At 39.2% G+C, this 21596-nt stretch overlaps 2 protein-coding genes across 2 annotated transcripts in view; one reads left to right on the top strand and one right to left on the bottom strand.

The window, feature by feature from the left end:
* Positions 1 to 5247, top strand: part of LOC119413053 (ubiquilin-1-like) — a 7068-nt gene extending 1821 nt beyond the window's left edge. Inside the window, exons 3-11 of the mRNA XM_037680066.1 lie at positions 1055 to 1179; positions 1257 to 1519; positions 1705 to 1857; positions 1962 to 2076; positions 2266 to 2387; positions 4083 to 4166; positions 4395 to 4510; positions 4585 to 4783; positions 5167 to 5247. Of these exons, the coding sequence (XP_037535994.1) occupies positions 1055 to 1179; positions 1257 to 1519; positions 1705 to 1857; positions 1962 to 2076; positions 2266 to 2387; positions 4083 to 4166; positions 4395 to 4510; positions 4585 to 4783; positions 5167 to 5247 (1258 nt within the window). The remainder of the gene's footprint in view (positions 1 to 1054; positions 1180 to 1256; positions 1520 to 1704; positions 1858 to 1961; positions 2077 to 2265; positions 2388 to 4082; positions 4167 to 4394; positions 4511 to 4584; positions 4784 to 5166) is intronic.
* Positions 5248 to 8847: 3600 nt separating this feature from the next.
* LOC119413315 (probable gluconokinase) lies at positions 8848 to 14014 on the bottom strand. The gene is made up of 6 exons (XM_037680355.1): positions 13925 to 14014; positions 12854 to 12926; positions 12619 to 12649; positions 12450 to 12536; positions 10070 to 10113; positions 8848 to 9524 (listed from the first exon to the last, which is right to left on the bottom strand). Exons 2-6 carry the CDS (start codon positions 12889 to 12891, stop codon positions 9134 to 9136), a joined length of 591 nt encoding a protein of 196 aa, XP_037536283.1. The 5' UTR covers positions 12892 to 12926; positions 13925 to 14014; the 3' UTR covers positions 8848 to 9133.
* Between the last annotated feature and the right edge of the window lie 7582 nt (positions 14015 to 21596).

Raw genomic sequence — 21596 nt, 5'->3', positions numbered from 1 at the left:
TGGTGGCGCAACTGGTAGAGCTGCTGCCTCTCAGCGAGCAGGTCCCTGGTTCAAACCCCGGTCTGGGGGCCTTTCTCGGTGGAGTTTGCATGTTCTCTCCGTGCATGCGTGGGTTTTCTCCAGGTGCTCCAGTTTCCTCCCACAGACCAAAAACATGCATGTTAGGCTGATTGGTAACTCTAAATTGTCCCTAGGTGTGAGTGAGAGAGTAAATGGTTGTTTGTCTTGTTTGGCTCTATGTGTCCCTATGATGGACTGGAGTGGAGACCCGTCCAGGGTGTACCCCACCCCTCGCACAGTGATTGCTGGACATGGGCACCGGTGACCCCCGTGACCCAAAATGGAATAAGTGGGTAAAGATAATGGATGGATGGATATATAAATAAGGTCTCTGATCAACGTCCAAATCATAGCAAGATCTTTTGAGTTATTAATCTTTGTTTCATGCAGCTGAACTTTCCGTTCATAAAATGTTTATAAAATGACATTTTTTTCCAAAATATTTGCAGCGTAGGAGAAATTATTTATTCTGACAGACAGATCTGGTGCTCAGGATCATCAGCAGTGTTGTGCATGTACACACACACACACACGCATAGAAAAAAAAAACTATTCAAATTAAAATTTACTTTATTTTAAACTCTGTAATTCATCCTTGTAGTTTATGTTTATAGTTTGTATTTGAAAATGTTTGAACTAAGACAGAATGAACCAGTTTTCATTTATTAGTTTCAGAGCAAAGTAAAATATTTTAAAAGTGTTTCCAGAGTGGGATGAGCTTCAAGTTCATCAGTTTAAAACAAATAATTTAAGGTTCACAGTATGGATGTGACTCAATGCTCATCTGACGTGTTTATGATAAAAATCTAAAGTCTGAACTTCAGGCCACTGTAAACCAGTAACACCAGCTCGTTTATAGAGAATTATTGGAAGAGGTCAGTTTCTGCCTCACATCCTACATGAATAAAACTCTGAGTGTTTGAAGTCAGGTATCCAAACTTTCACTTGTTAGCACAGCAGGAGGTAATCTGGTTTTAAATCTGGTCTTCCACAGACCTCAGCCTACATCTGTTCAGCCTCCAGATGGTCCAGCTTCAGAAACGGTCAAATCAGAGCTCTCCGATGTTCCCAACGTTGATGAAAACTTAACACAGACTCCCACTTCTCCACTCTGTCTGGGTAAGAAGAGCTAAAAACAGATGTTTGTTCAATGATATGTTTACGTTCCCTAGTCACCTCAGCCCTTCTTGTTTCAGTGGAGGGTTTAGAAAATCTTGACTTGGAAAACAGCAGTCCGGGCTTCTTCCCTGCACTCCAGCATGAGATGGCAAGACAGCTTCTGGGTGACCCGGAGATGTTGCACGGTGTCCTGCGCAGCTCCTTGGTGCAGAACGTCCTCTCCACAACTAGTCCTCGTCTAACAAGGCAGCTTATTCTGCCTAACCCTCTAATTCAGCATCTCCTGCAAGCACACCCTGAGGTGGAAGAGATGCTGAGCAACACAGACATCACAAACCAGGTACGAGTGTGAGCTCCCACTGTGTGACTGGCACGTTTAGTAATGGCAATATTTTACACACAAGTCGCAAAAGTTGGATTGTGTCATTTTGGTGTTTTAAAAGTGACTAAATAATTGTGCGATGAAAAGGAAATTTACATTTTGTTGTGCCTAAAACGTTTCTGCTACCTCTCTTTCGTGTCCAGATGCTGGAGATCATCAGGAAACCTGACATAATAGATGAAATGATGCGAAACGAAGACGGAGATTTAGACCGTTTGTTTCAGGAGAACAACTCTGAGAGCACCACGGCTGCTACTGACGATGGCACAAAAATACAACAACCTGGTCTTAAACAGGTGAAGATGTGAAATGAGTCGTTTGAAACTTGTGTATTTAACCAGTTTTTGAGATGTCCTTTAGAGAAAGATGCTTCCAATTGTGACAATCTGTAAATCAGCAGACATCACAAGGACAAAGAGTCTCCACACCGGTCCTCTCCAGTGACTCCACAGATCCCCTCAGAGGACTGATTGCCACTCCCAGAGCCGGTTCAAGCTCACAAAGAACTACTGCAGGCAAAAAATGCAAACATACACAATTAAATTATACAACTTATTAACGACAAAAAGCTCACATGCAAAAAAACAAGTGCAGATGATTTATGAGAGGAAAAACAGTCCTTAATCCAAATGAGTTTTTTATAATGGTATTAATTGAATATGCAGCATTTCTATATTTTCTGATCCACAACGTGGTTCCTTCAGGTATGCATTCACTCCTGGAGGAGATCACAGCCTGTCCTGGTCTGATGGAGAGTCTGCTGTCAGGTCCATATGTCAGCAGTCTTCTGAAGTGCCTGAGCCAGAACCCTGACGTTGCTGCTCAGGTGATGCACACAGAAACATTGTGGGTGGAGATCTTAATTACAGTATTTTTTTTTGTTGTTTCTTTGCTGTTTCGTTCCATATAGCTATGACATGTGCTTTTATTTCTGCTGGTTGATTTGCTGGCTCTGTTTGTTTTTTATTTTTATATGAAGAAGCAAAGTCATGCTGTTAAATCAGTAGAAAAATGAACAATCCAATCCACTGTAGCTAAATCATTTTGCAGTTTATTATTATTATTATTATTATTAAATCAAAGTTCACCTGGTTCGTTTTATTCTTATTGCCATTTTCAGTCTCACCAGTAGATGTCACCAAATTTCTGCATGCTGCTCCAACAACATGCTGGTGAAGATTCATCCAGGATTCAATTCAATTAAATTCAATTCAAAAATACTTTATTAATCCCAGAGGGAAATTAAGTGTTGTCATAGCTCATCATCCTGGTTTCATTCAAGAGTTGTTAGATGCTCATAGCTGTGGGAAGGAAGGATCTCCTGCAGTGAATCTGAAGGATCTGGCCACAGATACTGATCCGTGCACCCAGATCCAGCTTGCTGTCAGATCCAGCAGGCCTCTTGGTCCTCCTGGGCAGCAGGACTGCCCGAATGCTGGACAGAATTCCTCCCTGAGCGATGATCACTCTTCCCAGCAGTCTGCAGAGCTCCTCATTGCCACAGACAGACAGCTGAAGGTGCCAGAGGAAGATCCCGGTCCTCCTGATGTCACGAGTTGAGTTTCCCACCAGCTTCAGAATCTCTGCAGTCAGGCACTCGAGCACCGCCGTCAGGTTGACAGGAATTTGTCCACGGAGCCTTTTTTTCAACTCATTTGGGATTTGATGCTGTAGTTGAGGTATTTCAGCTTTTGAGATGTTAATCAGCTGTTCCTGGTTGTTAAAAAACACCTTGTTGCCATGGTTACGCATCATAACAAATGCCCCAAAGTAAAAATGGTTTCAGATAAAATCCTTCCAGCTGCACAGCATCCGATACCAGAGGAAATAATCATCCGAAAAAAGTGATTTGCATCCAGAAAAAGAGGAATTAAAGTTTCCAAAAGCAATAACTCAGAATGAGTGTAACAGAGCTGCTCCAACATGCAGCCAACTTGAGCGGCGCAATTCTAGAACATGATTCTAGATTCTAGAATTCTAGATGTGATTTTTTGTATTGAACATTTTTGAAAACTCCAACAACATGCTGAGAGCAACATTTTGTTGTTATCTACCTGGATGAATGAGCCTACAAACCCTTTTTTCTGAACCATTTTGGTCTTGGTGTCCTCAAGCTATTCCTGTGAGTGGCATGTTGGCCATCTGGTCTAAAACATTTGTTATACATGATGATTGATTGTTTTGGACATATGGGTCCTTTTGCATATGTTACAAACCTGCTTCTGAGATTCCAACAGGAAGTTGGCTTGAAACACAGCAATGAAGGCTACCTATGGGACAGATCTGGTTGGCAGGCCAAAGACTGAGGAAGTCTTCTGGATGGAAGACGAAACATTTGTCCCTTAAAGAAACTGGTCCAGAAGACAAGATTTAACCTTTTTTGTTGTTATCTACCTGGATGATTGAGCCTACAGACCCCTTTTTACTCTCAGCAAATGATCAGCAAATAATTCCCATGTTCACTGAAGCAACAGACAGAACTGAAATCTGCTGACTTTCTTCCGTTCTTTTTTTTTTCCAGATGCTGCTGAGCCATCCCTTGTTCTCAGGAAATGCTGAGCTGCAGCAGCAAATAAGACAACAAATCCCTCTCCTCCTGCAACAGGTCTGGGCATTCACTCAAGCAGTTTTCTGTTTTAAACAGCACTCTGAATAGTGCTCTTTTAAACATCTGTCAGTCTTTACGTTAAACAAATAATTATGTGTTATGGGAGTTATGTGACAGGACCAGTTTGCAGACACATAATGCAGCTGCAGCAGATGTGATTTGCTGCATTGTGTCCACAGCTGGGTGAGTATCATGAAAATCTGATTCATTATTTATCAATAACAGATGCAGGGTCCGGAGCTTCTGTCGGTCATGTTGAACCCCAGAGCCATGGAGGCTCTGCTACAGATCCAACAGGGTCTGCAGACTCTGGCTGCAGAGGCTCCCTCCCTCTTACCCGTGTGAGCACAGGAAACTTTCACTTGAATCTGGTGTCACTGACTAAAATATTTACTGACACCTGTCTGTCCTGCAGTGCCGGGCTTGGACCCAGTGGTGCCAGTTTTAATGCTGCTCCTAAGCATGACGCTGCTCTGAACAGCCAGTCAGGATGCAGTCCTCAGGTTGCCACGGCGACAGAGCAGCAGCAGCAGCAGCAGTTTGTGCATCAGTTGCTGCAGGCACTGGCTGGCACTGACAATCAGGTACCTCTGTGTTTCCTTTTAAACTTCTCGGTTGTTTTAATAGAAGGAGACACGTTGAGTTGTGGTGGTGTCAGTGGTCTTTTGTCCACAGAAACCAGTGCAACAGGTTTCCCTTCTTTTGTGTTGTAGTTTTGTTACTCCGTGTATCCTTCAGTACTGTATTTGATCAATGTGGTCAAATAGGATTCAGATAAATGATGCAGTCAAACATCCTGATATTCAGCCTAACTGAACAGGGTCTTCTACAGATGGTTTTTGGGAACATGTCCATCTGGTTGATCACTTTGTCTGTTTTAAGAGAATTAATACATTGCATGTATAAATGATGCAAGTATTCACCGCTCAGACATGACATCTCTATAGTAATCGTCATGTTATTCCATTAAGCTTGACTTTTCAAACTTTCACTTCAGCTTTGTCATGAGGAGGAGGAGGAGGAGATCCAGGAGGAGCTGGACTCAGTGGGTCTCAGAGACAGACGGACAAACCTTTAAGGACTCGTCAGGACATGTACTTCTGTATAATATGTGCTCAGGCTCTCACACACACAAAGTATGAGTTCACACACTCTGACACAACCGTGAGAAATGATTTGAATCAGTGATAAAAAAAAAAACTGTACAGAAACAAATCATGGACTTGTCAGACACATTTAATACACAGTTCTTTCAAAACCATCTCATTTTCTGTTCCTAGTTTGTGTGTCTGTCCAGAGTGTTGAATCCTCTTCAGGCATAAATCCTCCAGTTTTACAGTTCACCTTTCAGTGGTAATACCATTACAAATGTTCCAAATTACCAACATGTAGTAAACTTTACAAGACATCAGCTGTTTATAGAACATTAAATTGACAATAGGAATAAAGAATCTGACAAAATATATCAGAGATCTATATGTTTTTTTTTTTAAGTAAACAATTTGCTTCTGCTAAGATGAAGAACAAACTTTGTTCTCAAAGTTTAGGTCAGGACACCCCCCCCCCCACCCCCCAGTCCTTGTGGGTTGAAACAGCAGGAGACCTAAATTAGCTCCAAAAATCTAAGTAAAAGTTTGGAGATAGCATTTTTGTATTTATAAATGCTGCACAAGGGTCATGGTCAGTGTTGCAGCTTCTGCTCTCTGTCAGTTTGTGGGTCCCAGGTTTAAAAATGTGGGAAGCACTGATTTAGACGAGGGGGTCGCACGGTGGCACAGCTGGTTGTTGCCTTTCAACATGAAGTTTCTGGGCTCAACCCCAGGTAGGATTTAGAAGTTTAACATGTTAAAATGTACCAAACAAACTAAATTTAATGTCCTAAAATAAGCTTATATGCAAGAGTGTCATTGTGTAAAAATGACACATTTTACATTTTAAAAATGTCATGATTGACATGTAAACTCTATGGATGTAAATAAAAACAAAGATTGCTCTTTCTGCTATTTGCTTTGGCTTTGTTTTAATGTTGTTTTGTTGTTGTTGTTGTTGTTGTTGTTGTTGTTGTTGTTGTTTGTTTGTTTGTTTGTTTACAAAAAGTGTTAACTGACCAGGAATTTGGGCCTGATTTAAATTAATGTTTAAAAAAATGTATGGTTTTATTTTAGGTTGCACATTTTAGTCAGTCAGCAAAACTACAAAAAAAGAAAATTAGGTTTTCAGTGCAGATAAAACCCTTGGTGAGTTTTCTCCAAATGTCCTGCTTCCTTTTACACCCAAAACTTTACTGTTTGATTAACTGGTGATTTAAAAAATGCCAGATTATTTGTAAATGAAGCTGTTCAAGCTGATGTTGTCTGAGATTTAAACCAAAAAAACACACAGTACATTTACTTTTATTATGAGTCAGAAATCAGCACTTTCAAGCCCTCATCTGTCGAATTCAGAATAGAATTTAAAATCTTACTTCTAATCTACAAAGCCCTCAACACCCTAGATCCATCTTATATTTGAGATCTTATTGTTCCATATTTTCCCAACAGAGCACTTCGCTCTCAGACTGCAGGTTTACTTGTGGTCCCTAGAGTTTCCAAAAGCAGAATGGGAGGAAGATCTTTCAGTTCTCAGGCTCCTCTCTTGTGGAACCAACTTCCAGTTTCTGTCTGTGAGGCTGACACATTGTCCAGTTTTAAGATTGGGGTTAAGACTATTTGATAAATCCTATAATTTGGGTTGGCTTGTTATGCTGCCTTAAGCTTCGACTACTGTAGGAAAAAGTGACCCCTTTTCTTAAAATGTGCTTTAAATATTGTTACAGTTGAATAGTTTTCATTTGATATTATTTCTATCTTAACATGTGATGCTCAACCAGCCATTGTGTATCTGTTCCTCCTTCCTGTCCTCTCAAACCCAGCCAGTCGAAGCAGATGGCCACTCGTCCTGAGCCTACTGGTTCTGCTGGAGGTTTCTTCCTGTTAAAAGGGAGTTTTTCCTTTCCACAGTCTCCTTTGTGCTTGCTCAGGATGGGAGACAGCGGCAAAATGAAGACTCGATGTGTCTGCTGGCTTCCTTCGATAAATAATGTTACTGATTTTTATGTGTATGAATGTTTCTGTTCAGTGCCCTGAGACGACTTCTGTTGTGACTTGGCGCTACATACATCAACTGAACTGAAACATCGTTCACTGACCGTTAAACTGCAAACAGCTGGTTGTTCTTTTGTACGAACGGGTCACGCTGTTCTGATCCCAACTAAACTCAGCTGCATGATTTTCATTTGACAACTTGGTTTGTTTGATGATGCCAGACTGAGGGGGTTGAACCTCCAGCAGAGTCTGAGTGGGACTGGGTGTGTGAGATACGGGAGTAGCTGAAGGGGGGAATTCTGGATTAGAAGCACTGAGAAAATTCTGGTTGAGGTTTGAAGATGAGTCACAGTATAAAAACAGCTTTCGGTCAGAAGCAGACGTGTGCATTTCTTCTGAAGAGGCAGAGAGATTGGACTCGGTCCGACCCGCCTCACGGTGCTGAACTTTCATCTAATCGTTTCACTTTGTTCAGCGCAAAGCTCGCACAGTTTATGCTAGTGCATAAAATATGCTTCAACAAATTGAGTAAACACATAATTTGCAGTTTCTTGATATTTATTTGAAATGCACTTTTAAAAAAAGACAACAGTTAGAAGGTTATCAAGGAACATTTTGAGAAACTGTCACAAACAGCTGAGACGCACTCCAAGAAACGAGTCACTGAATCAAATCAAATGGTTTTTTGCTCCTTTACTAATTGTGATAAGACTAAAACAAACCTTGTGTAAAGACTTATGGCCCGTCTACTGATGATATCTGAAGAGGGAGCTGCAATACCGTTATTCAAACAACCCCTAAACTAAGTGACCAGGACCAGACTCTGGTCCCAACCAGGTTTGACATTATACAGAAAATGTCTGGATAAAATGAAAAAAAGCAGAAACACGTACGCCTCGTGATGTCCGTCAATTATTCTAACTTTTCTGAACTGACAAGCAACAACTAAAGGTTCACGCAGCTTCTGTTTTTCACTGAATACATATGAGAAAACTTCTAACTGCACAAGCTCAAATGATTTCCTTTTCATCTTCACCCAGGTTTCATTTGCACAGTTCAGGTGTTTACTTTGAAGCAATAATAATAATAATAATAATAATTGTGCTTCTTTTTGTGCCAGTGCCACTAAAAAGCTCTGAATTAAACACAAGCAAATTAGAAATCAGTGTCAGATGAAAATGACCAAACTCCAAGTATCTGATCTTAAAGTATCTTAGATTTTACCAGCATTTTAAAAATGGTTATGAACAATACTTCAAGCTTTTTGATATATATTTTTTTTCTCCTTCTGCTTTTTCTCCCATTTTGTTCCAATACTGGAACATTTTCAGAGGAAATGTTTGCTAAGCCATTTAATTCATAAATCATTCAGGCATCAAAAGGCTCCTAAACTCAAACAACCGAACGGTTTGGTGTCGACACGTAACAAATTAACCTAAAATATTTTTCAGAATTTGCTTTAGTCTTTTTGCACCACAATTTATTCTAATTTCTTTTGTTGAATCTTGTTGTTCTCTTTTCTTAAAAACACACCTTTTTGATAACGCACGTCTCATCTCTTGTCCATTTTCCTCTTTTTTTTGTTTTTGATACACACTGCACAAAAAGCTGTCATGCTGTAGGACAAACACTTGAAACATTTGGAAAGAAATACTGGTCGAGTCTATTTTTGAAGAATACAAGTCTGACAACTTGGAAGCAAAGCGTGAGGAGCTTATGGATGTTTAAAATCCATTTAGAGCAGAGTGGATCTGCAAAAATGTATGACGTACAAAAACACTAAGTCTGGGTTTAAAGCTGATCTCTTCAAGGCACTGCAGTAAACATCTGGATGATGAACAGCTGTCAGAGTGGGCATCGATTGTGTTAAATGACCACAAGTCAAACAGCTGCCTTCTCATCTCGCTGCCGTGGTGACATCTTCAGGCTGAGAACGTGATTTTCCACCTCCAGCGCCAAATCAGCTACGCTCTTCCTGATGTCCAGAGGCAGCACGTTCTCCTCGTCTGAAGGAGGCTCCAATATGTCAAACTGAGAGCGCAGCAGGTCTGCTTTCATGTAATGTCCCTTCCTGGCCACCATCCTCTGGTAAATGAAATCATAGTCACCGTGCAGGTAGAGGAAAAATATGTCAGCAGGAGTGGGAGGCGAGATGTTTTGGTGTGGACAGGAAGCAGCAGCGAGGGCCGAGGAGCCGTGGAGGAGAACCTGCCTGTACTGACGCTTCAGAGCCGAGCACGCCATCAGAGCATCGCAGCCTGAAGACCTTTCCCTGAGATGGACAGACAAAAAAATAATGAGGACTAGCCTAAGAACTGTCCTCGGACATGTTTTTGTTTTGTTGCAAGAAGTTAAAGACATGAAGGCAGTGGAAGAAACCAGCACAAGAACAAGTGAAGAAGAGAACTTGAATGTGGAGGAAATACTCTGATGTTCCTTAAAAAAATAAAACACACACTTTCTGACATCTTTCTCAGTTATTCTCCACCTCCTCACCCACTTAATCTCTTTTCTCCCCTAAACTCCTTTTCCTGCCGTTATAGTTTTCATCTCCATTTTCAAAACCTTTTTTTTTATGCTTTTTGATCTTTTTAACAATTTCACACAAACACATTCTTACCTCTTACTTGAATCAGTATAAATGTTCTTACAAGTACACATTTGTAATGGGGACAGAAAACAGCAGAGAGCATAAATTCAGACTTAATTTAAGAATATGGCTAATGTTGGATGAAATCCTCAGAAAATAAATGTTCAGTCAGTGTTTTATTCTCAGAAGTGAAGAAACAAGAAAATGTGAGTTTGGTTTATTCTCACCTCTCAATAATCTCATACAGTTTGAGAAGCCAGGGGAATCTGTCCTGAAAAGACAATTATCATGGTTTTTAGTCATTTTCTTGCCTTAATTTGGTTAAAAAAAATAAAAATAAAGGTAGGTCTTCTCCTACGGAGGCTGCATTCTGATGACTATTTTAAACACCCTGACTGAAGTTATAAGTTGGGTTTTCAGGGGTGTTCATATAATTAAAAAAAAAAAAAGTTACTTTTCAAGTTTACCTTATGTCAAAATGATATATTTTTGACATTATAAATTTTTTTTTTTTTTTTCATTTAGCCTTTATTTATCCAGGTTAGTCTCATTGAGCCACGAGAACTCATTTTCAAGAGAGACCTGTTTAGGGAGCACATGGTGGGGGTTAAGGGCCTTGCTCATGGGCCCAGAGTGGGGCGAATGAGGGTGGGGGCAAGTGTGGGTGTTTCACCTACCCCACCCACAATTTTTTTGATGTTGTCGGGGCCGGGGCGTGAACCGGCGATCTTCGGATCACAAGCCCACCTCTCTAACCTCTGCGCCACCACTCCCCAATAAATAAAAATAAAAATAAATGTGTAGCGGGCACCACCGTGGTAGCCCGGGGCAGCTGTGGCTGAGAGCAGTCGTCCTCCAATGGGAGAGTTGGGGGTTCAATTCCACCACTATGCAATCACATGTTGAAGTGTCCCTGGGCAAGACACTGAACCCCTCATGCCTCTGATGTGTGTCCCATCAGTGCATGAATATGATCTAAAGCAGGGATTAGTCTTTGTAGAGATCTAGTAGTAGAGCGCTGTATGAATGTGTGTGGAGGTAAATGAGGGCACAGATTGTGTTGTAAAGTGCTTTGAGTATCTTGATTTGATAGAAATGTAATATAACTGATATATATATATAAAATCAGATATATATAAACTGGAGCTGACCACATGAATCTCCTCCTGACCTCCATAGGATGCCAATTTCTATCTTTATTTATTTAATTTTTCTTAAGGTTTTGCATCACAAAATGTGCCAAACAAATAAAAGCATTGTTACTTGTTTGTAAAAAAAACAACATGAAAATAAAATGTTGGTTAACAAGACTTCTCAATCTTAAACATTTTATCTGAGTTATAATAACAATAAAGTTCTAAAGGTGGCACCAAGACAAAATAAAACCAGCAAATAAACATGTAGCAGAAGAAAAATAAGCAAAAATGTTTGCTCTTATGCAGTTTATGGTTCAAATAAACTAAAACACAGTTTGAGCACGAGTATTAAACAATCATATCTGAGAGATTAAAATGATCACTTTTTGTTTCAAGATTCAGGGGAATTTAGAAACAAATATCTGCGGTCCGGATGTGCAGGATTAACAACTCCTACGTCACGGATGATAATCTTTGGATTACAGAAGAGTGGATGCAAGCAAACCCGTTAGAACTTGTTCTCCTTGAAGGAATGCATATCGCTCGCTGCCTCGCATGGCAAAAGTTTGACACAAAGATCTTGTGTATGACCTGCTGGAGCTCAGAGACGGATGCTACAACACCAAACCTTTATTCAAGATCATTCAAATGAGCTGAGTTACAGCCATTTTCCCGTCAATCAGAGATCAGGTAGACATATGTGGAAAGAGAATCCCAGCTTTGATGACTGATCTGACAAACAGTTCATTTTAGTTTACACATTTCTGAGTCACTCTTACATCGAGGATTCTGAGCACTCATCTCTTCCTCCTTTACACCAGGCTCATCCTGCCAACCCATGACGGGCATGTTTTTTTCTTCTAAAGTCTGACAGAAATCCTTTATTTACATTTCTTCTTTGCGTGATCGTTTAATCTCAAATTGCCAACTGTTGGCTGTCTTTAAAATATGCCAGAGTGTTGAACAGAGTTGTGTCTCCTCAGAGGGAACGTCTGAGTGGGAGGTTATCATCTGCTACCAAACACAGCTTCCAACGACACGCTGCCAAACGTTGGCAGGCCTTCACCGCCTGTAGGCCTCTACGCTCCACCCTGGCAGGCAGCCAGACGATTGTTTAAAGGGTTCCCGTTGTACTAAAAGCTGACGACAAGATAGAAAAGATAAACATTGAACAAACAAAAGAGAAATGAATAGTAGAACTGTGGTCTGGCACGAGTATCAAACGGTCTGCTCAAGTGAAGCTCCCCTTTTGAGTTTATAAATGAGCGACATGACACTGGAGCAGATAAACCAGTGGCACACAAACACACTGACCTGATGCTTTCTTCCACCCTGAAGCCAAACCTCAAAAAGGTCAATTTGACAAATGAGATCCACACAGAGCTTTCAGGCCTTCTCAGATCATAGTTTGTGGAGTCAACGAAAACTATATAAAACGTAAAGAAAGGTGCAGAACCACTCATGTGCTGACCTGGTCTGTGAGCGGTTCACCTCGAGACATTTTCTCAATGTTCTCCTGAGGGTGGAAGTTATCGCCCTCGTAGAAAGGCCAGCCCAGCTGAGGAGTAGCACACAGACGGGTCAGAAACCAGCAGGGTACAGATATGACGGGGTGAGTGTGTATGTGTGTAAGACTATACCTTTTCAGAGAGAAACGTTCCTAAACTTGTTCTGTATTTAAAAAAAAAATAGAAATCAAACAAAAAAAAATCCCAAAATTAACAAAAATATGAATTTGAGATTAGATAGAAGTGAATAAATAAATACATCTGATCTCTAAAATATTTTCTCTTTCTAAGGGAGTTAGGGTTAGAGACAAAATTATGTATAAAATTTAACATAGAGGCTTTTTAGTAAATCAGACAGTGTACATACTTTCCAGAGCCAGAGACTCCCATTATAATGTAGATCATCTCGTCTGTGAAAGGTCTGACTCCTCAGTGCAGGTCTAGAAAGAAATGACAAAGAATATATATAAATATATAGTGTTTTGAAGGGTGGAGGAAAGGTTTAGGATCTATACCACAGAAGTGAAAGCATGATTAAAGTTTTTAATGTTACCTAAATCAATGTATATCCTCATAAAAACATAACAAAACAAACAAAAAAAAGGTTTTAGTACTACCACAGTAATTAAATAAATTTGCCTCTTTGTATGGTAAGATTTTAGGTAAACTAATCATTAGCCAAGCCTGTCAAGTACAAAAAAGAAACCAACCAGATGACCTGAACGTTGTTGGATTTTAGACCTGGATTAGTGAACATGAACTTTGCTGTCAAGTACAGTTTGGTTAGAACATGTTAGGTAATTATTAACATATTTTATGTCAAAGTAGAAGTCGTTTTATGCCCCCCCTGTAAATATGCACATTTTAAAGGTACGTCTGTATCTATCAGTGAGCCACCACAACAAAGGAAGACAGGCATGATAGGTTTTTATTTATTTTTAAAAAGTCACCGAGGTAAAAACACTTTTAGACTGATTGCACTGCAACTGATGTTTGTTTTCCTGCTGGATTAACAAGCTTTTGACTGATTTTTGGTTTTCAGAAAAATAAAATGTTTATACATACACACACATATACATATATATATATATATATATATATATATATATATATATATATATATATATATATATATAGTAAAAGTCATATTTTTAGTAGCAGAAACTCTAACATGACATCACTGAAATAATCATGAACATTACTTAAATTAAAATCACCTGCTCAATATTTTTCAGCCAATCATCTAACAGTGAAGTCCCTTCAACAACTTGAATGTAATTTTGAAAAAACTTTATTGATGACATTGAAAAACAGCTTGTAGTTCAGTAAATGAAGGTACCGATAGCAGGACAGTGAGCTCAACTCTGCTGTCAACCAGCATGATTTAATGAATAAAACACTTAAAACATTCACAAAACAAACACCGAGTCTGTACGACCTGCCAGGAGTGTTCAACAGGAGCGATAAATCTCCATGCATCAATCCGAACAGCCGTGACAAGCTATGGCGGTCGTTGTTTATGCGACGTGATGACGCACGTCGCTTACGTCTAAATACTTACGTCGTTTCAGTGACGGCGATGTAAGGTAAGCCGATTTATCATTTAATAATTACACAGGCCCTTCAAATTTAGGAAATCACGTTTCCCCCAAATATTAAATATATATTATTTATTTATTTTTACAAAGCATTAACATTTTGGGTTTGTACTCTGTCACGTAAGAACTCGAAAATATAATATATCGCTTTACATTCTATCACTTTAAAACCTAGCTGTTTTTTATCCTGATGCATGCTCAGGATAAAGCTGTTAGGTATAAAGGTACAGGTATAAAGCTAGCTGTTTTTGTTTCTTTTTTAAATACAATTTTCTTTTATTTATTTTTCTCAATTTGTATGCTTTTTATGATTGTCTACTGTTGTCTTTGTTGTCTACTGTTGTCATCACTCTTTGTTAAAATCAGGTCTCTCTTGTGTCCCGGAGGCTCAAAGGGATTAACCTGTATAAATAAAGGTTGAATGAATGAATAATAATTGTCCAGCGTCTTTTCCAATGAGACAATGTAAACTTTTTTTTTTTTAAGTTCAGAAACAGTTGTTTAAAGTGGATTCAATTAAATTAATTAGCTAACAATGTCTGGGAGGAATTAGGGTCGTTGTACTTGTATTACATTTTGATAGGGAAAAATTATAACTAGCTCATTTGTTATTCAAATAGAGCTGGATTTTTCCCTCCTCCAGTAATTTACACTATGGATTTTCTCTTTGAAAATATTAAATTGATTCTGCATCAAGGAGCTTGGAAGCAGTTTCAGCAGAACATGATTGGTTTTATCTTATTGCTTATTATTTTGTTTGTATAACACTAAGAAAGGCTCCGCAGTTTCAGACGTCAGTTTTTACAATAATAAATTGCAAAAATATACTGTTATTTCAAAATTTTAAAATCTAATACTACTTTAAAAAATACTTAAAAAAAATAATTGTAGATATCTGAAATTATTTTTTCCTTTAAAAAATTATTTTCCACAATGTTTATTATGAATAAGGAGAACTTTGTGTGCACCTAGAGCTGAAAGTCATGTGAGGAACATAGATTTCTGTTAAATAAAGTAAAACTTTAAATAATAAAAAAAAAGTTAAATGTGGAAACAAAGTAAGCTTTTCCAAATATTTGAGATGTTCTTTTTGTTGTTCTTTTTTCCATAATAGAAAGGTCACTTACGTTTTTGTAAACCTTTACAACTTTCTAAATGTAGATTGTTGTATTTGCAAAAACTTAAAATTAACTTTTTATTTTCATGGCTGTATTTTTGATATTTTCAATTGTAGTTTTAGTAAACGTCATTTTGACAAGACTGATTTCTGACAGAAACGCAAAGTACCCTATATTCTTGATTGATTATATGCTACATTGGTCTGCCAAACTCCTGTTACATCAGAGCATTCCGGTTGCATCCAAACTGTCTCTGACGTCATATTGATGACAAATAACCCAATTTAAGATGTGTTTCGACCTGAAAGGCTTTTAAATCACTTTATAAAAATACATTTAACATAAAAAATGTCATCATTATGATAATCACTGTAAGTATGAAATGTCTGAGAGAGAGGAAAAAAAACACAATGTTCGTCAATCTTTAATGGTTAATCAATAACATTAAATACCGCGATGGTTTGAAATAACATGCATTTATGTAGATTAGGTTTTATAACTCCAATTATGGTTTTCCTCAAAACCGGAGGGGGGAGGGGCAATCAATCAGTGATCCACACCAGCAGCAGACAGGTTCAAGCCCTCCTCCCTACAGCTCTGTCGCATCCATCCGTTCTCTCATCCAACCATCTATCCATCTCTCTCCTCATCCATCCGCTCATTTCCAAGGGCGTCTGAAGGGGTGACAGGACCCCCGACGGGCACGTGTGATGCGGCGCGGATGCGCGAATTTCACGGTCTGGTTTGTGTTGGGAGCCGCCGACACGCAGAGGAGCTGAACCAGAACCGACACAAGGATGAAAATGCTCCGGTTCCGCAGCCCCAGCATCCGCTCCCTGGACCAGGAGGTCCTCTGCACGATCCGCTTACTGGACGACTCCGAGCTCTCCTGCAGCATCCAGGTTGTTATAAATGCAAATATGGAGCTCTCTTTTCTTATCACGTGCATGCAGAAGGTTTATTTTTCATGTAGTATTTAACACAAACTGGACTCTGGGGTGAATTAAAATGTTTCTTTCAGGCTAATACAGCCTATTCACATCCTACCTCAGACAAAGACCCTTTGATTGTGCTGCTCTTCATGTTTACTGTGATTCACTTCAGATGTCTCAGCTTGGCTGCATGCAGCCTGGAGTTAAAGCCTCTGTGCAGCTGTGGCTCACATGGAGAGAAGTTGGGGTGAACTTTGATTCAGCATGACAGAGGAGATGACGGAGCTCCATGGGTGTGGTGGTGATGATTGTGAAGATGGCAGGAAGTGAGATGCTGCTGGATAATTTATTTGTCACAGTCACTCAAATAAAATGAGATAAGTAGGCCAGTGAGAGGTTTGTTCTCTAACTTCACTGCAGTTTTCCCCCACACAAACACACGTCGCGTCCAACCCTGAAGTCAAGAAAGTGACCGTGAAGCTCTCAGATGAAAATCTCATAGAAGTAAAATGAAAAATGTAAGATTTTGAAAAAGATCAAAGTTCATGCTCAATCATCCAGGTAAAAATCCAACAATTAAGTCGGGTTCTCTGGACGATTTGTTTGTGTTGAAACTTTCGTCTTTCATTCAAAGGACTTCATCAGTCCGAGGAGCCACAACAAACTCAGTCCCACAAGTAGCACACTCAAAGTTCAAGGTTCTTTATTGTCATTCGCATCACATGTGGTACAAGAGGTGGAACGAAATTGTCTCCACAGGGTCCCAGTTACATCCAACAACAGCAACAGTATAACGTGTAAAAAGAAACAGTAAATAAGAATCTCTAAGATATGCCTTCAACAAACTGTACGTTAAAAGAAATAAAAACTAATAATGCAAAACAATACACTGAAAAACAGCAGCACGAACATGAGTCTTTGTGGGTGGGTGAGTACAAATGAATGAATACAGCAGCATGAAATAATCAGCAGCATGGATAATCAGCAGCACATATCACCAATCAAAGTGGCATTACAGTGATTTTCTTTTCACAGTGATAATCTTGATTAAAGATTCATGAGTCTTAACAGCTTCAGGGTAGAAGCTGTTCCTCAGTCTAGTGGTTCTACACTTAATGCTCCTTAACCTCCTTCCTGAGGGGAGCAGGGCAAAAAGTGTGTGTGCTGGGTGAGTGGGGTCCTTCGTGATGCAGGTGGCCCTCTTCCTGCATCTGGAGGTGTAGATGTCTGTGATGGTGAGGAGGCTGACTCCAACATCTTCTGTGCAGCCTCCATGCCACACGTTGATGCTGGAGCACAGGATGCTCTCCACTGCACACCTGTAGAAGGAGGTGAGGACTGAGCTTCCCAGACCAGCTCATCTCAGCCGCCTGAGGAAGTAGAGTCTCTGAGGAGCTTTCTTGATCAGGCTGGTGGTGTTGTTGCTCCAGATGAGGTTGTCATTCAGGTGCACACCCAAGTACTTGTAGAGACAGTAAGCCAACCAGTTTAATGGTGATAATATTGTTTCTGGAGTCCGCCCTCTCCAACCTTTTGGATGAAAGACGAAACATTTCAACACAAAGAAACTGTCCAGAGGACCTGATTTAACTTTGGTGGATTTTTTTTACCTAGATTATTGGACAGGGGAGAGGGCGGACTCCAGAAACTATCTTATCACCATCAAACTGTTGGTCCATTGAGTGCGCTGCTTGTGGGACTGAGTTTGTTGTGGCTCCTCGGACTGATGAAGTCTTTTGGATGAAAGATGAAACGTCTCAACAAAAAGGAACCGTCCAGAACACCCGACTTAACTATGTTGGATTTTGGAAAAGGTCAAGTTTTACCAGAAGGCAATTATTTAATTTTTACTTCTCTCCATTGTGCAATAAAAAAAAAAAAAAAAAAAAAAAAAAAAAAAAAAAAAATATATAGCAGCACCTCTCTTCTTTCCATTGTAAAATTAACAGCTCCTACTTTACATGTCGGTGCTTTTGGTTTTTAAATTTTATAACCTGTACGTCTTATGTCGTCTGCTCTGCTGTAAATGAAGAAGAAAGAAATATTTAATATATATATCAATCTCAGAAATCCCTAAAGCCCAATTATTAAATAGACAGACAGATAAATCTCCTGAGATCAAATGTTGACTTTAAAAAAAAATTTTTCAACTCTCTTGGACAAATAAAGCCTGTGCGGATCAGCCACATCTGTAAACAACAACAACAACAGCCTGGTCCATCCAAAGCAGCAGCAGCTTGTTGACGAGTGCGTTCAGAACCAGCTGGTAGTGAATTCGCCGCACTTTGTGTCATCCTGAGCTGCCTCCAGAAGACGTTTTCTGTTGTTTTGATCACAAAAGGCTAAAAATTTTTGCTCCATGTCAAACTTAAGTGTCTTTCTGGTTTTGCTCATGCACCCCTTTAATGATTTACATCACGTGCACATAGGAAAGAGCAGGGAGCAACATGAAGGGTCTGTGTTTGGGAACTTGTGTCGTTGAAAGTGTTTGTAGCTGCAAGTCAGGGAACATTAAAGTGTGCATGTTCCTGCAGGAGCTGTTAAAATGCAGGAGTCCATAACTGTGGCAGATCGCTGCTGCTTTTAACGGAGCGCCGGTATTTCTCTGAATAACAAGGAAATGGATGTTTATGTTTCTGACTGCATTCTCCTTCTTTAATGGCTTTGTGTTTCGGTGCTAAGCTGCTGCTTCGTACATATTTTATGACATCCTGCACTCCTCTTACTTCTGCTCAACAGCAGCACCTCTCTTCTTTCCATTGTAAAATTAACAGCGCCTACTTTACATGTCGGTGCTTTTGGCTTTTAAATTTTATAACCTGTACGTCTCATGTCGTCTGCTCTGCTGTAAATGAAGAAGAAAGAAATATTTAATTAGACACAAAATCATAAGAAGCGCAAGCTTTGATTTTTATCTAAAGTTTTATGGAAGCAAGTCTCAACTAATCATTGAGCTTCATTTGAGCCTGTCCTTTTGCTGTAACTTTGCACAGACTTTTAGATTTTAACTTGAACAAAGTACATTTGCATTAGTAAGATCCTCATGGGGCAAAATGTTTAGCGATGCATGAATAATCCATATGTCTTTATAAACTTCCACCTCCACCATAACACTGTTTATAAAAAGATCCTGGTATAATGAAAATGATTTAGCAAATGCAAGCACAAAGAAAAAGATTTTTGCTTTAATGGTGATTCAAAACTACTGTATTTGCAGGAAACAAAACATGCATGAAGGTAAAGTACAAAGATATTGAACAAAACATTTGCAAGTGCACAATTGTGTAAACTTCAACACAAGTCAGAAAACGGTTCTATCATACGCTTCAGAAACAATGTTCTTGCAGTTTTTCAGATTGACACAATATGCAATGTTGGCCTTTTTTGAATTTCCCACTTTTATTGTAAAAAAAGAAAAGTTTTTAATTTATCTTTTCTCAAACTACTACCCAAAGAGGGATGGTTCACAGAAGAGAAAACTATCACTGTGAAGCAGAGCAGCGGAAGTATCATGGTGTAGCCTCAAAATACAGGGGGATCAGCCGTTTCTATTATTATTTATTTACCTGTGAATTCAGCATTTTATCAAAATGAGTTGAGGATGATGTGATGGCTATCTCTAAAAGTTTGAATTTAATGATCAAATCCAGCACAGGATGGGTAAAAAAGAAGAAATGAAAGATTTTTATGAGTTCAATCAAAGTTAGGTTAAAAATAATCCTTTAAACATTTTGCAACTGAACACATTTTATAGAAACAATAATTAGAAAATCAATGAAAAGATTCAGCATGACCACAGGGAGGCAATATTAGCTGCTTGTGCTAAAAACATACTTTTTCATGAAAAATCTTCTTTTTTAACTGTGTGGTTAAAAATGTTTTCCTGATGTTGTGCAGCACATCACCTTTACATGCAGCAACATTATGAGCTTTTTCATGTGGCTGGAAAACAACAATATCAACATTAGAAGCACTTATTTTAATTGATAAATCTTAAAACCATCATTTTTAATTAGTTTGAATGAGTTGACTGAAACTGTTCCATAACGTCATATATAAAGAAAGTTGTTACATTATGATGCTGGAAAGAAACAAGTTCATGTTTCTGCTTTTCAAGCAGGAAATGCTTTAACTTTGGAAGTTTGTCTGATGAATCATGAAGCTGGACAGGGGCGATTCTAGAATCTGACCTTTAGGGGTGCTCAGCCCCCAGTGCTGACAATGGCTCTTAGCTTGAACAACGCAGTGGCCATCATCGTCAGAAACATTTGTGATGTGTGTGTGTGTGTGTGTGTGTGTGGGTGGGGGGGTTACACATTGGCAGGGGGGATCTGGGGGTCCTCCCCCAGAAAACTTTGAATAAAGTAGATGCCATTTCCTGCATTCTGATGTATTTTAACAGGTTGTGTAACATCTAGTTTTACCTACATACATAAACACTTGATTCAGTAACTAAATTAGAGTTAATAGTACAACAAGAAGTAGCCTGACCAACAGCTCTCCTTGTGTGAATAGAGCACACTCCGCTTCTCTCACGCATCGTAACACCCCCACCTCAGTTGACAGCTGTATTGCAGCCCACAATGCAAATGCACTAGCTAAGATGCTACAGACATAGTGCTCTGTCATGCATGCCCCCACCCCCAGTTCCTGCAGGTAAGGGGCATTTCATTTCAGGACAAATTCAGGTTGCTGTTTGGTCATTTGCTGACGAGTCTGCTGGATTGATTGACAGGTGGCATCAAGAATCTGACTCGTGTAAAAAATTTTTTAAAAATCATAGATTTTACTGGCCCGTTAAATAGCGTCATCATTTATTCCATATTCATTTCGAATTTATTCAATATTTTGATGAATCTAAGGTTTGAGACCTGACTTTCCTTACAAAATCCCAATGATGGTGTCTTTATTTTTCAGAATCAGAATAAGCTTTATTATCATTGCACCAAGATACAACGAGAACATGTACGTACAGTCGTCCGAAAGATGGACGTAGTGCACAAAGCTGCTGCTAATTAGCGCAGCCCTCTTATTCTTCCTCAGAATAATATTTTTGCTTAGATGAGGAAAAAGGAAGAAAACATGAGGAGAGATGGTTTTAAAAAAAAAGATCGCTCACGCCGTGTCCTAGACAGGGCATGATTTGAGGCATTAAAAAAATCTACCATAGCATAGCACATAAATAGACGTGATACATGTACATATAGGCCGGTGAAGACATTGAATTTTAAGGGAAGGTCATAGCATAGTCCAGAGGACTATTATCTACAAATTTGTAAATAATACTGATTTCACCAACCCAAACAGCAAAATCCAGTTGTCATGAATCTAATTTGTTTCTGTCGAGGTAAGAGGGTCCTCCTTACCCTGACTCCTGTCGGGAGAAGGTGATCAATTTTGTTAAGAAACCAGCTGATCAAATCCTTCAAATTAGGAAGGTATGCAGGAAAAAAAAAAAAAGA

This window comes from Nematolebias whitei, chromosome 8 (genome assembly GCF_014905685.2).
Source record: "Nematolebias whitei isolate Nwh7 chromosome 8, NemWhi1, whole genome shotgun sequence".
Taxonomy (NCBI): Eukaryota; Metazoa; Chordata; class Actinopteri; order Cyprinodontiformes; family Rivulidae; genus Nematolebias; species Nematolebias whitei.
Note: the sequence above shows the minus strand (reverse complement) of the source record. Positions and strands in the feature narration are given on the sequence as shown.

Excerpts from the sequence above, each read along its gene's own strand:
- LOC119413315 (XM_037680355.1), bottom strand. The coding sequence starts at position 12,891 with ATGATCTACATTATAATGGGAGTCTCTGGCTCTGGAAA. Across the intron at positions 12,650-12,853 it reads GGAGTCTCTGGCTCTGGAAA|AACAAGTTTAGGAACGTTTC; the intron begins GTATGTACACTG and ends TTTTAAATACAG. Across the intron at positions 12,537-12,618 it reads GAACGTTTCTCTCTGAAAAG|CTGGGCTGGCCTTTCTACGA; the intron begins GTATAGTCTTAC and ends GCTACTCCTCAG.